This window comes from Triticum aestivum, chromosome 1B, assembly GCF_018294505.1.
Source record: "Triticum aestivum cultivar Chinese Spring chromosome 1B, IWGSC CS RefSeq v2.1, whole genome shotgun sequence".
Taxonomy (NCBI): Eukaryota; Viridiplantae; Streptophyta; class Magnoliopsida; order Poales; family Poaceae; genus Triticum; species Triticum aestivum.
This window is the reverse complement of record NC_057795.1, coordinates 646,370,766-646,383,116: the sequence shown is the minus strand read 5'-3', so window position 1 is coordinate 646,383,116 and position 12,351 is coordinate 646,370,766. Positions and strand designations below refer to the sequence as shown.

The following is a 12,351-nucleotide window of genomic DNA, read 5'->3' as shown; positions in this document are numbered from 1 at the left end:
AAGATCACAAAAATTAATTTTTTTATGAATGTCAAAAATATTTGCGAATTTGAGAAAAAGTTCACAAATTCTGAAAATATTCTTGAATTTTATTAAAGTTCATGAATTCAAAAAATATTCATGATTTTAAAAAGTTTTTTGTTTAAAAAAGTCTTGGGAATTTCAAAGCAAACTTACATGGGTCGGCCCATCTGCTATGTAGCAGCTGCAATGGGTGTGCGCTAGTTAGCAAATAAGCCTATAAGTAGCAGACATGGAGTATGTGAGCTCGAGCATACTTCAAGCACGAGAGATCGGGCATACTTCAAGCACGAGAAAAATCTTTCTCGATTGGTAAGATAAGGTCTCCGTACAAGCAAGAACGACATGGACGATACCCATGATTTTTCAATGCACATATACTTATTTTGGTTCGTAACATTGTAAAAATGAATTTGACATAGATGATGCAGCTTTATAGAATGCTTCTCTATTGTCTCTACGGTCCCATGAGACAGTGTGACCGGCCCGGACGAATCTAGGCTGCAAAGAAAAATATCTACTTTTGTAAATGCTTCCTCTCGTGCTTCCCATGATCCATAATCGGTTCGATAATTGCCTTGACGTCCTCCTCAATTTCGTCGACCTGCATAAACATTTTGCTTGCTGAGGGAGAGTAGTAATAGTATTCTGATGCTTTATAAGGGTGGTAAGCACCCTGATGACAGCAAGAAACACAAAAACAGCATTGGGATGTTGCTTCAAGTCACCGATCACTATCACTTCACTTCCAATCGACCAGAAGCAGTTGCTTAAGATTGCAAGAAAACTCAAAAGGCAATCGGACGACTACCTTGTGGATGATGTCTCGTGCAAGATGAGCCTCCTCCGCGACCTCCTTGGAGGCGTGCTCGACTGCCACGGCGGCGCGTCTCAGCCTGCCGTCCTCCGGCAAATGCCCGGCCACCTCGGACGACACCCTCTCGGCCGCCGTGGCCACCTCCTCCACGACCTCCGCCGCGGTCTCGGCGGCGTCCTTCACCATCTCCACCTCATCTTAATTAATGGAAGCAGTCCATGACAAATGTTAATACCCATTGATTCTATCTTCCTACTTGGTTAATTGGTTGATGTACTTACTTCCGATCCGCAGAATCGACGCCGATTTGGAGTGCAAGAATGGTGCCGCGATAGCAACAGTGGAGCCAATTGCCAGTCTTGCCCTGACAAAAGAAGAACACAGAGTTGCAAGGGCAGTTTAATATTGTAAGCTGTAGTATGGCCATTACAAAAACCGAACCAAGATCAAGGAAAACTTGTTGGATTACCAGGTGGAGAAACCTGCAGCAGGTCGTCCTCTGCCACCTGCGCCGCCGCCGCTGCTACCGGTTTCTCTGATGCCACGACGCAGGCCAGAGGACGCAAACGATCTCCGCCGATCCAACGCCAGAAAGTGCGCCGCCGCCGTGGCTGGCGGGTTGTCGCAGCCGAGGCGGGTGGTGCAGTGGATGTGGATCAGCCTGCGCAGGCAAAGCGACGCGAACGAGCTGGCAGGAGACATGTCCAGCGGATCAACTGTTCTTCGGTTTTTCTCCCTCTTTTCAACTGATTGACGCTGAAAATCTGAACTGCTGGAGTGTTGCGGGCATCGATCTAGCCATAGCCATATATAGGCCTTGCAAAAATGTTGCTTGTTGGCTTGCAAGACGCATCTAATCGAGCTGGTGGATGGTGAATCTGTGCGGAGTGTGCACGGCAGCGCGTATACTCGCATACATACCTTGCAAGTATCAGCGTGGCTGATTAAGCTGGCCATGATTGCCCAAAGCGTAAGTAATGGGCCACACGCATGATGCATCTAACACACAACACAATGAACTTCAAAAAAAACACACACACACACACAACACAATGTAATGTTTCTTTCTTCCTTTTCGCTCTTTTGTTATTATATTTTTCTAGTCCTGAAATATAAGATATTGCTGCCATTTTACAAAAATATCCATGTAAGACATTCTTTTTTGCTTACGAGCCTATGTACAGAAAAGTATACCATGTTTCTTGAATAAAAATAAAATAAAATTTAACGCAGTGGAGTAATTTATTATCTTTTGTTGGCACGTGATTTTTTTAATGAGTCATGTGAACATATTCTATGGGAAAATAAAGTATTTATCCATCAGAAGTTTTTATCCGTTGGACACTTTAAAGAGTTGAACATTTTTTTAAAATTTACATGAAGATTTTGTTTGACATACATGAAAAGTTTCCAATGTGAGGTGAAACATATAAAAAATGATTTCTGTCCTTACACAAAGTTTTTATGTTGAAATGATTTTCACGATGTGAGTGGACATTTATTTTTACAGATAATGACATCTTATTTAGCACCCATGAACACTATTTCACTAACATGGACATTTACATAGCCGATAGAACATATTTCATTTATTAAAATAATCTTGGGAATACTGTTCCTAAATAAATGCAGTTTATGAATTATTTTATATTCATTGGAAGGGGTAAATTGACAGTTGACAAGTTTAATGGACCAACGACCTAACATGAAAAAAAAAATATAAACATTGTTGAACTTTCCTTAGGTTTAATTTAATTTAGTACAGAGATACAAAAATATATTTACAATGCCAAGAAATATCAAGTCTAAATTCAATCGACAACTCTAGAATAAAAAAAGTGAAATCATCTAAGGAACACTAGTTATTCGGAAGCCGTGAATTGATCTCATTAAAAATGTAGGTCGAATTTGTTGTTTTTCTTCCTCGAATTGTGGGTTAAATTTGAAATCTAATTTTATGTTGATTTGTAGATTAAAGAGTGTTTTTTCAGGTTTGATGCACTGGATAGGTCCTCTCTATAGGAACTTCCGAGGATCCAATTGACCAAACCAGAAAGGTTTCTATTAGTTTGCCATTAAGCTATCGGCCGAAAATCAAATAAAAGTGTGCTCCGAAGGCTAGGAGTGTAAAGCTATATCTCTCTCACTGCAGGATATAGTGAGCGCTCGCTTCTAGAGCCCTCGATCTGGGCGGTGTTGAAAAACCTATTTGCACAAGGTTCTATTCAGCCGTGTTGTTGATTTTAAACAGGTCTATCAGGGATTATTCCTTCCTTGGATTTTTGAACCATGTTGATTTCCCTAGTTTAATAGTATTCCCTAGTTTAATGAGCTCTCTCTCTCTCCCTCTCTCTCTCTCTCTCTCTCTCCTTTTTCTTATCTCGTTTCTTTCTTTTTTTTATTTTTTTCTCGGATCTTTTTTCATCATGTTTTAAAACAATGTACATTGTATACTTAAAAAGTATTTTTCTTGTATTTCAAAACGTTTATCATGTATCAAAATATTTTGGCGTGTATTAAAAAAATGATCATCGTGTACTTTCAGAAAGTTTTGGTGTAATAAAAAGTATTCATATCTAACAAAATGATCATCGTGTAGTTTAATTTTTTTTTGTGGTTTATTAAAAGATGTTCATTTTGTTTTTCAAATACCTTCATCGTGTAGGTTAATATATGTCAATATTTCATCATTGCATTTTTATAATATTTTCATCATCTATTTAAATAACATTTATCACGTATTTAAAGTTGTTCATCATATATTTTGTAAAATATTCACTCTGTACATAGAAATTTTCCAGTGTGTACTTCGAAAATATTCACCATACTTTTAAAAATGGTTATCGAGTATTTTTCAAAATATCATAGTATATTTTATAAATATGTCATTGTTTTTGTTCTTGTGATGCATGGCGTTTTTTTTTCACCTTTTACCTTTTCAATATATGGGAGATAAGTTCTTTTACATACGTATTTATTTATCGGGCACACACAAACACACATGTGGTGTGACATTTCGTAACCAACACCGTGTGGTATGCCCTTAAAAAAAGTATGGTGTGCCACTAATTTTTTTAAGGGCAGTATTTTTCTTTTTTGAATTTCGGTGTGGTGTGCTAGTTTTTCTAAAAGAAGTGGCGTGCTAGTTATTCTAGGCGTGGAAGACGTAGGTGACTAATGGGGTGCTCGCTAAGAGCATAATTGATATGTATCACTCATTGGGGGGCGCTGCCATGTCTCACATTCAGTGAGTCAGAAGACTGCCTCGTTCATGGTAGGTACACTGCCTCGTTTTCTTTTCTGTTTTTTTCCATGTTTTTACTTCATTTTTTGATTCCACATTTAGTTTTATTTACACTTTAAAACATGTTGAATTTGTATAAAAAATAGTGAGCATGTATTAATAAATGATTAAAATTCTTGATCATGCATATAAAAATGATAATCAAGCATCTAAAAAATGTTTCACAATTATTAAAAGTGTTGAATGAGTATTTTAAAAATGTTGAAAAAGTATTAAAAATATATTAAATAGGTATTAAAATGTTGAACGGGTGTTTGAAAAATGTTGAACAAGCATTCGGACAATGTTGAATGTGTATACAAAAAAATGTTGAACAAGTACTTACATAGTGTTGATCAAGCATTTGAACAATATTAAATGTGTATTAAAAATATTGATCATAAATTAAAAAAATCAAGAAATTTGTTGATCATGTATATAAGAAAATTATAGAGCATTTGAAAAAATGTTAAACAAATATTTAAAAAATGTGAATCAAGCATTTGGAAAATGTTAAATGTGTATAGAAAAATGTTGACCATGTGTTCAAAAAATGTTAATATTGAATTTAGAAAATGTTTTTTTATAGAAAGACTGTAAGGGAACCCCCTATAGTATAATTGGTGCAACAAACCCAAATTGCAGGTACCATGCCTTGAACCTGGGTGGGTGGGAAGGCATCAACCCCTTCCCACCACTAGGCTATGCCTTAGTCAGTTTAGAAAATGTTAATCAAGCATTTGAAAAAATGTAGATGTGTATTAGAAAAATGTTGTTGGCATATAAAAAAAGTAGAATAACAACCAAAAGAAAAAAGGAACCGGAAAAAGAAACAAAAAAGGAAACAAAATGCAAAAAAGAATGAAAAAATAGAAAACTAAATAATGGGATTTTTGCTATAGGTTCTGGGAACTTCTCTTACCTTTGACCCTAGCGCGGAGAGAGGCCCATGAGAGTTGCTATGTTGATAACTTTTAGTTTCACTTTCCACCCTAGTTATAAAGGTATGTACATCTCATTACATGTCGTATGGTCGACAGGATGGGATTGCCGGAAGCATCAACAGTTAGTGGGACGGTAGTGACGGCTAGGGTTATGCACGAGGAGGCAGAGAGTGTGTATCGGCTAGCGTTGCCAACGCCTCCAATATATAGGTCGTTGGGTAGGGAGTCGTGGGCCAGGGCTTAGGCCCATGACTAAGTAGGCAATAACTCACGGTCCAACCTCTCGGATATCTTTAATTAATTAATTGTTCCTGACCGGCAAAAATAAAGTGCACTCATGACATAGGTCTAAGCTCGGCTCGGATCATTCATGAAACACGAAGCGCGTACGATGCTTGGCATGGCGAGATGGGCGGCGGAGGGGGAGCGTGTGTATCATTCCTCTTCTCAAGCAGCAATAGCATGTGAAAGAGAATAACTTGTAAAGAGGTGTAACTCTCTTCCACTAGCAGTAGGGTACTAAATTTCTCACCATGTCATGCACACCACATGGGCCTTAGAGACTAACCATGAATTATTGTTTATATGGAACCAAAGCCCATCTACAATTCAACAATGCCTCACTAGATCTCAGAGGCACATTAGGTTGTCCTTTGTCTAAAAAGTTGTTTTGATATACTGATATTTTTAGTGGAGATCGGTTAAGGTTGAACGTCCACTAGCAAAGGGTTACACTTCATCACAACTGAATAGTGGACTATACTTTGAATTGTCAATTTGGCGTAAAGAAGTTTCACCAGTTGTCTTACCGGTACTAGGTTGCCGAAGGCTAACTCCACAGGTGGAGCTTAATTGTCACAGTCCCGACTTGTTCATGAGCTTCCTAGAGATTACCCTATCTCATAGGCTGTGACCAGCAGTCGAGCTCATATAGGTGTGTGTTTTCAAAGATCGATCTGTAGGATAGAATCTTGCTAATAAATGCCTTAGAACACATTAAGACAAAAGTCAATGTGACATACAAATTGTGAAAGTAGTGCATCTCCAATGGAGTGAGTTAATAGGGTTACTCTCCTTAGTTAGCCAGTAGATTGTTTCCTAGGTCCTATTTCATGGATCTCCAATCACATAGGTTAGGTAACCACCATGACAACTCATGTTGGTCTCATACCTATCTCCCTCGATGCATTTATTATCACGGTTTGTGATAGCCCTTTTCAGAAGGGATCTGCCAAATTCTTAGCCGATTGGATGCAGTCCAATGCTATTACTCCAGAGTTTCTTGAATGTGTGGCATATTTTAGTATCCTTCTTATTTTCTTTGTGGATTACATGTTTTCATTTGAACTCTTTGCCCTGACAATTACTGTCTGATTGTCACAGTTCATAAGGATAGCTGGAATTGGCTTTTCAACCACTGGCAAGTTCACAACATTGATATAACCATTATCTCTTTAGTGCCATGGAGATTATATTTTGACAGATCAGTTTGCTGCAATGGTCAAGTTGTTGATGTTGTTTATACATCTCCTTACTGTACTGTTATTGAAACCTCATGTTGCTTAGAATATATTTGCACAAACAATCAACCCGAATATGCATTGTTATTTTAATTGGACCTTTTGGGTGGTATAGGTGCTACACAGATTGAGGTTTTCTATGATTCATTGATAGCAGTGAAACACAAATATCCAAGGATTATCAATGTTTCAACGAATCATTTATTATTTATATACATGCCTAGATCTATTTTTCACCTTGGATTTCTTTAGTATTTCTCATATATCAAAACACAAAAAATTGTGAAAAAATGAGTTGGTGCAACAAGCATCTGACTACTATATATGTGTTAGAAGTACAATTGAGTTCAAGTTAGAGATAAGGAGGTAGAAATAGAATATGTTTAGACCAACGTGTAACTTATATGCCCACGAGGGTCAGATCAATACAACGATAACGCAAATATTCTAGACATCATACAATTTCCGCATGATATTAGAGCGGTTAGTCTTACGACGTCGATCCTAGGTTTCTCCATCACATCCGCTGCGTGCCGCCTCCGGGGAGATTAATCTCCACGCCCCAAGGGCGCAGCACCCGATCTGATCAAAAGATGAGATTGGTTTTTAGATTAGATTAGATCAATTCTTTGATTTTTAAAGTACTTTAGGTCAAATTCTTTAGACTAAAATAAATTAAATCGATCCCACTGACCGGTGAAGAAAAAGTCTTGCTAAATCTCAGTCGACTGAGATCTTACATTGAGATCCGTGTAAAATTTTCTTTCATATATTTATTTTTATTTTTTTGCATATTATGTCACTTAACTGAAACTTGTTAAATTTTAGTCGACTAAGACCTAGCCACATCCCTGAAAAAAAAAACAGATCGGTTCTACGAACGGCGGCTGAGCGCCGCCAACTGCCCGCGATGGGCGACACACCGCTGAGCGTTGTGAACACGCAGCGACCGGTCCAGCGAGCACGATCCGATCTACTACATCGATATCACGTGCAACACGACTCCGACGTCGACATGCATTATCTTCACCGAGCAACTCCTTCGACGGCAGCACAACCCCACGTGCTCTTCGGGCGGCACGGCCTCGACCCCAAGCCGCGCACGGACGAGTTGCTTCCATCAGCGCCATCTTCATCGACATGCCACTGAAAGATTCAGCGACGATCACGGTGCCGCGGTGGGCTCGACCATGCGCCGCTGCATGCGGCCGGCTTCAAGATCGAAACTCCACCAGCACACACCGTCTCTTCCAAGCGACCGGGATTTGCTCAATCTGCATCTACACCAAGTTGGCGCACACTCGTCGAACGACGACGTCCCCGGCGGCCACGCGAGGCGCGACACGCCAGCAACTCCGGCGCGTCTCCAGCTCCTCGGCCACGCGCCTGCAGCATCCATCCGGCGACAAACGGCAGCCTCGAGCGATTCTGCATCCAGATATCGAAGACCGATGCATCCACGGGGTCCTGGCCTGTAGGGAGTGTTAGACTATGTATAGCTTCTGTATCTATGTACGTATATGGTACATATTGTAACACAACCATTATATATAATGAGATAAGCCACCCCTAGAGGGTTGTGCTGGTTCCCCAAAACTTATTGTCTTACATGGTATCACGCTAGGTTACGATCGCTTCCGCTTCTAAACCCTAATACCCGCACCGCCGCCGCAGCCGCCGCCGCCTTCACCGCCGCCGCCGTGCCACCGATCGCGCCGCCGCCATGTCGAGCGCCGCCACCACCGGTTCCACTGCTGCGGGCTTCCTCCCGGCCTCTCTTGCGGCTCTGCTCAACCTCCCGCTCGATGCCGTCTCTGTTCCGGCTCCGATCGGGACAAGGAGCATCGGCTCCGTCTTCTCCACGCCGCCGGCGCCCTCGCTTGGGCGTGACCTCGTGGTCCACACCGCGGCGCCGCCGTCCGCTGCGGACTCCGCAGGCGTCGTCCCGCCGCTCCTGCCGCAAGCGGATCACACTGCCCCGCTGGCGGGGTTGGCGGCGTCCGCCCCGGCCGCGGGCCTTGCGGCGTCCGCACCGGCCGCGAGCTTTGCGGCGCCCGCCCTGGCTGCGGTCCCGCCTCCTCCCGCATCGGCTTCGGTGCCTCCGGCTGCCTCCATGGTGTTTGCACCCCAGGCAGCCTCCTCGATGGGATTGTCTTCGCCGCCGCCGTTTCACTTCGGTCATCTCATCACCATCAAGCTCTCCGCCGACAACTACATCTTCTGGCGTGCGCAGGTTCTCCCGCTCTTGGGGAGTCACTACCTGCTAGGCTACGTCGACGGATCGCTTCCCTGCCCACCCGCGCTGGTAGACAGCGTGCACGGTCCGGTCTACAATCCGGCCCATCGCGTCTGGACGGGGCAGGACCAGGCGAACCTCTCCTCCATCCAGGGGTCGCTCTCGCCGGCAGTTGCCGGCCTTGTTGTCTTCGCGAAGACGTCTCATGAGGCCTGGACCATCCTTGAGCGCACCTTTGCAGCGCAGTCCCAGGCTCGTGTCTCTGCACTCCGTCGTCAGCTTGGAGAGTGTCAGAAGCTTGACTCCACTGCCACTGAGTTCTACAACAAGGTCAAGGGCCTCGCCGACACATTGGCCTCCATTGGACAGCCCCTCACCGACTCCGAGTTCAACTCGTTTATTGTCAATGGTCTTGATGAGGAGTATGATGCCTTAGTCGAGATCATCAACGAGCGGGGCAACTCGACACCCATGCTGGCACACGAGGTTTTCTCTCGGCTCCTTCTCACTGAGCAACAGGTCGAGACTCGCCGCACCAGGGGCACTGGCTCCCTCTCGGCCAACGCCGCCACCAAGGGTGGCCGCTCTTCTTCATCACCCCGGTCTCCCTTGGGGCTGCCACCGTCGCCCGCCTCGGCCCCCCCACCTACTGCGACCTTACCGGGGGCTGGCGGTCCACGTGTGTGTCAGCTTTGTGGCCGCGATGGGCACTGGGCCTCCAAGTGTCATAAGCGCTTCCAGCGAAGCTTCCTTGGTCTTGGCAATGACGGCAAAGATACACGCAACAATGCCCGTCAGGTCGCCATGGCTGATCGTCCCGCGCCGCAGAAGCAACAGGGACACACTCAGTCCTACTCCATCGATCCACACTGGTACATGGACTCTGGGGCGACAGAGCATCTAACCAGCGAGATGGGGAAGCTTCACACTCGTGAACCCTATCATGGCTCCGACAAGATCCACACCGCCAATGGAGCAGGTATGCACATCTCTCATATTGGTCAAGCATCTCTTCTCACTAGACATGCCAATAGGAGTCTTCAGCTTCGCAATGTTCTTCGAGTTCCATCTGTGACCCGTAATCTTCTTTCAGTTCCTAAACTCACACGTGATAATAATGTGCTTTGTGAATTTCACCCTTTTGATCTTTTTATTAAGGATCGGGGCACGAGGGACATTCTTCTTAGTGGGCGGTTGTGCCAGGGCCTCTACCGTCTGGAGCATCCTGGTGTCGCTCATGTTTTCAGTGGAGTTCGGGTCTCTCCGTCACAGTGGCATGCTCGTCTTGGTCACCCGGCCACACCTATTGTCCGTCATATTTTGCGTCGTCATGAGCTTCCTAGTTTGTCTAGTCATAAAGATGTAGCAGTGTGTGATGCTTGTCAGCAGGGGAAGAGTCATCAACTTCCTTTTTCGGAGTCCAGTCGTGAGGTGAAACATCCTTTAGAACTTGTGTTTTCAGATGTATGGGGTCCTGCTCAGACTTCTGTCAGTGGTCATAATTACTATATCAGTTTCGTTGATGCTTATAGTCGCTTTACCTGGCTTTACCTTATTAAACGCAAATCTGATGTGTTTGATATTTTTGTTCAGTTTCAAAAACATGTTGAACGTCTTCTCAAGCACAAAATTGTTCATGTCCAATCAGACTGGGGGGGCGAGTATCGCAACCTCAACTCTTTCTTTCAGTCGCTTGGGATAGCTCATCGTTTAGCATGTCCACATACACATCAGCAGAATGGTTCAGTGGAACGTAAGCATCGTCATATTGTTGAAGCTGGTCTTACTCTTTTGGCCCATGCATCTGTTCCGTTTCGGTTTTGGAGTGATGCTTTCACCACTGCATGCTTTCTCATCAACCGTACTCCTACTCGTGTTTTAAACATGAAGACTTCCATTGAGGTTCTCCTTAATGAACAACCTGATTATACCTTTCTCAAGGTATTTGGGTGTGCTTGCTGGCCGCATCTTCGTCCATATAACAAGGGCAAGCTTGAGTTTCGTTCTAAGAAGTGTGTTTTTCTTGGCTATAGCTCTCTTCATAAAGGTTACAAATGTCTTCATGTTCCCACAAATCGTGTCTATATATCTCGGGACGTCGTGTTTGATGAGCATGTTTTTCCCTTTGCCAACCTTCCTGTGTCCACTGTCGAACCACCATCCCTGCATTCATCCTCTGTTGCTTCTGACCAATTTGATGATGTTGCATACTCTCCTTTGCTGTTACCTAACCATGGTGCAGGAACCGGACGTGGAGCTCGTTTGGAGCTGTTGGAGGATTCACCATCATCATCGTCGTCTTCTGGTGGGCACGTCGATTGCCCTATGTTGCATGGCATCGATTCGCGTGCCCATGCATGATCACCCGACGAGCCCGTCGCGCCGAGCATCTCCACTGCTCGGTCCGTTTCGCCAGCGGCCGCCGAGTCGCCCGCGGCTCGGCCCGTCACGCCGTCTTCGCCTGCAGCTCGGCCCGTCACGCCGTCTTCGCCCGCGGCTCGGGTCCTCACGTCGCCTTCATCAGCGGATCGGCCCGCGACACCGACTGCGCCACGGCCCACTATGCCGAGCTCGCCATCGGCCCGGTCTGTGATGCCGGAGTCGCCAGCTGCTTCGTCTGCTCTGCCGGTTTCGCCGGTGGGTCGGCCTTCTTCGCCAACCGAGTCCGAGGCTACCGTGACTGGCTCCTCGTCACCGGCTGACTCGTCAACGTCGCCGTCCTCCAGCCCGTTGCAGGCTGCTCCGTCGACCTCGGTGGTTCCTGTGTCCCGACCACATACACGCAGTCGCAGTGGCATTTTCAAACCTAAGGAACGTAAGGATGGTACGGTTGCTTGGTTGGCTGCTTGTTTGGCTGCTGCTGTTGCGGATCCATCTTCTGAGCCTCGCTCATATCAGGCTGCCCTGCGCATTCCACATTGGCGAGAGGCTATGGAGCAGGAGTTTCATGCTCTTCTTCGTAACAAGACATGGACTCTCGTTCCTCCACCACCACGGGTAAATGTTATTGACTCAAAATGGGTATTCAAAGTGAAGAAGCATTCGGATGGATCTATTGAGCGTTACAAAGCGCGACTTGTTGCTCGCGGTTTTCAGCAGCGTCATGGTCTTGACTATGAGGACACCTTCAGTCCTGTCGTCAAGCCTACCACTATTCGGCTTCTTCTCTCCATTGCTGTTTCTCGTGGTTGGTCACTTCGTCAACTTGATGTGCAGAATGCTTTTCTACATGGATTTTTGGAGGAAGAGGTTTATATGAAACAGCCGCCTGGTTTCTCTGATCCTGATCGTCCTGACTATATCTGTCGTCTTTCCAAAGCACTATATGGTTTGAAGCAAGCTCCTCGTGCCTGGCATGCCCGCCTTGCCTCTGCCCTTCGTGCTCATGGGTTTGTGCCGTCTACTGCTGACACTTCGTTATTTCTTCTACAGAAGCCAGAAGTCACTATGTATCTTTTGGTATATGTCATGATATTATCCTTGTCAGCTCTTCTCAGTATGCTGCTGATGCTCTTGTCTGCTCTCTTGGT

General features: G+C 44.9%; 1 protein-coding gene across 1 annotated transcript; it reads right to left on the bottom strand.

Annotated features, from left to right (window-relative positions):
* Positions 1-380: 380 nt before the first annotated feature.
* LOC123098405 (uncharacterized) lies at positions 381-1,635 on the bottom strand. The gene is made up of 4 exons (XM_044520386.1): positions 1,308-1,635; positions 1,120-1,202; positions 833-1,035; positions 381-625 (listed from the first exon to the last, which is right to left on the bottom strand). The coding sequence occupies exons 1-4, from the start codon at positions 1,538-1,540 to the stop codon at positions 539-541; spliced, it is 606 nt and encodes a 201-aa protein (XP_044376321.1). The 5' UTR covers positions 1,541-1,635; the 3' UTR covers positions 381-538.
* Between the last annotated feature and the right edge of the window lie 10,716 nt (positions 1,636-12,351).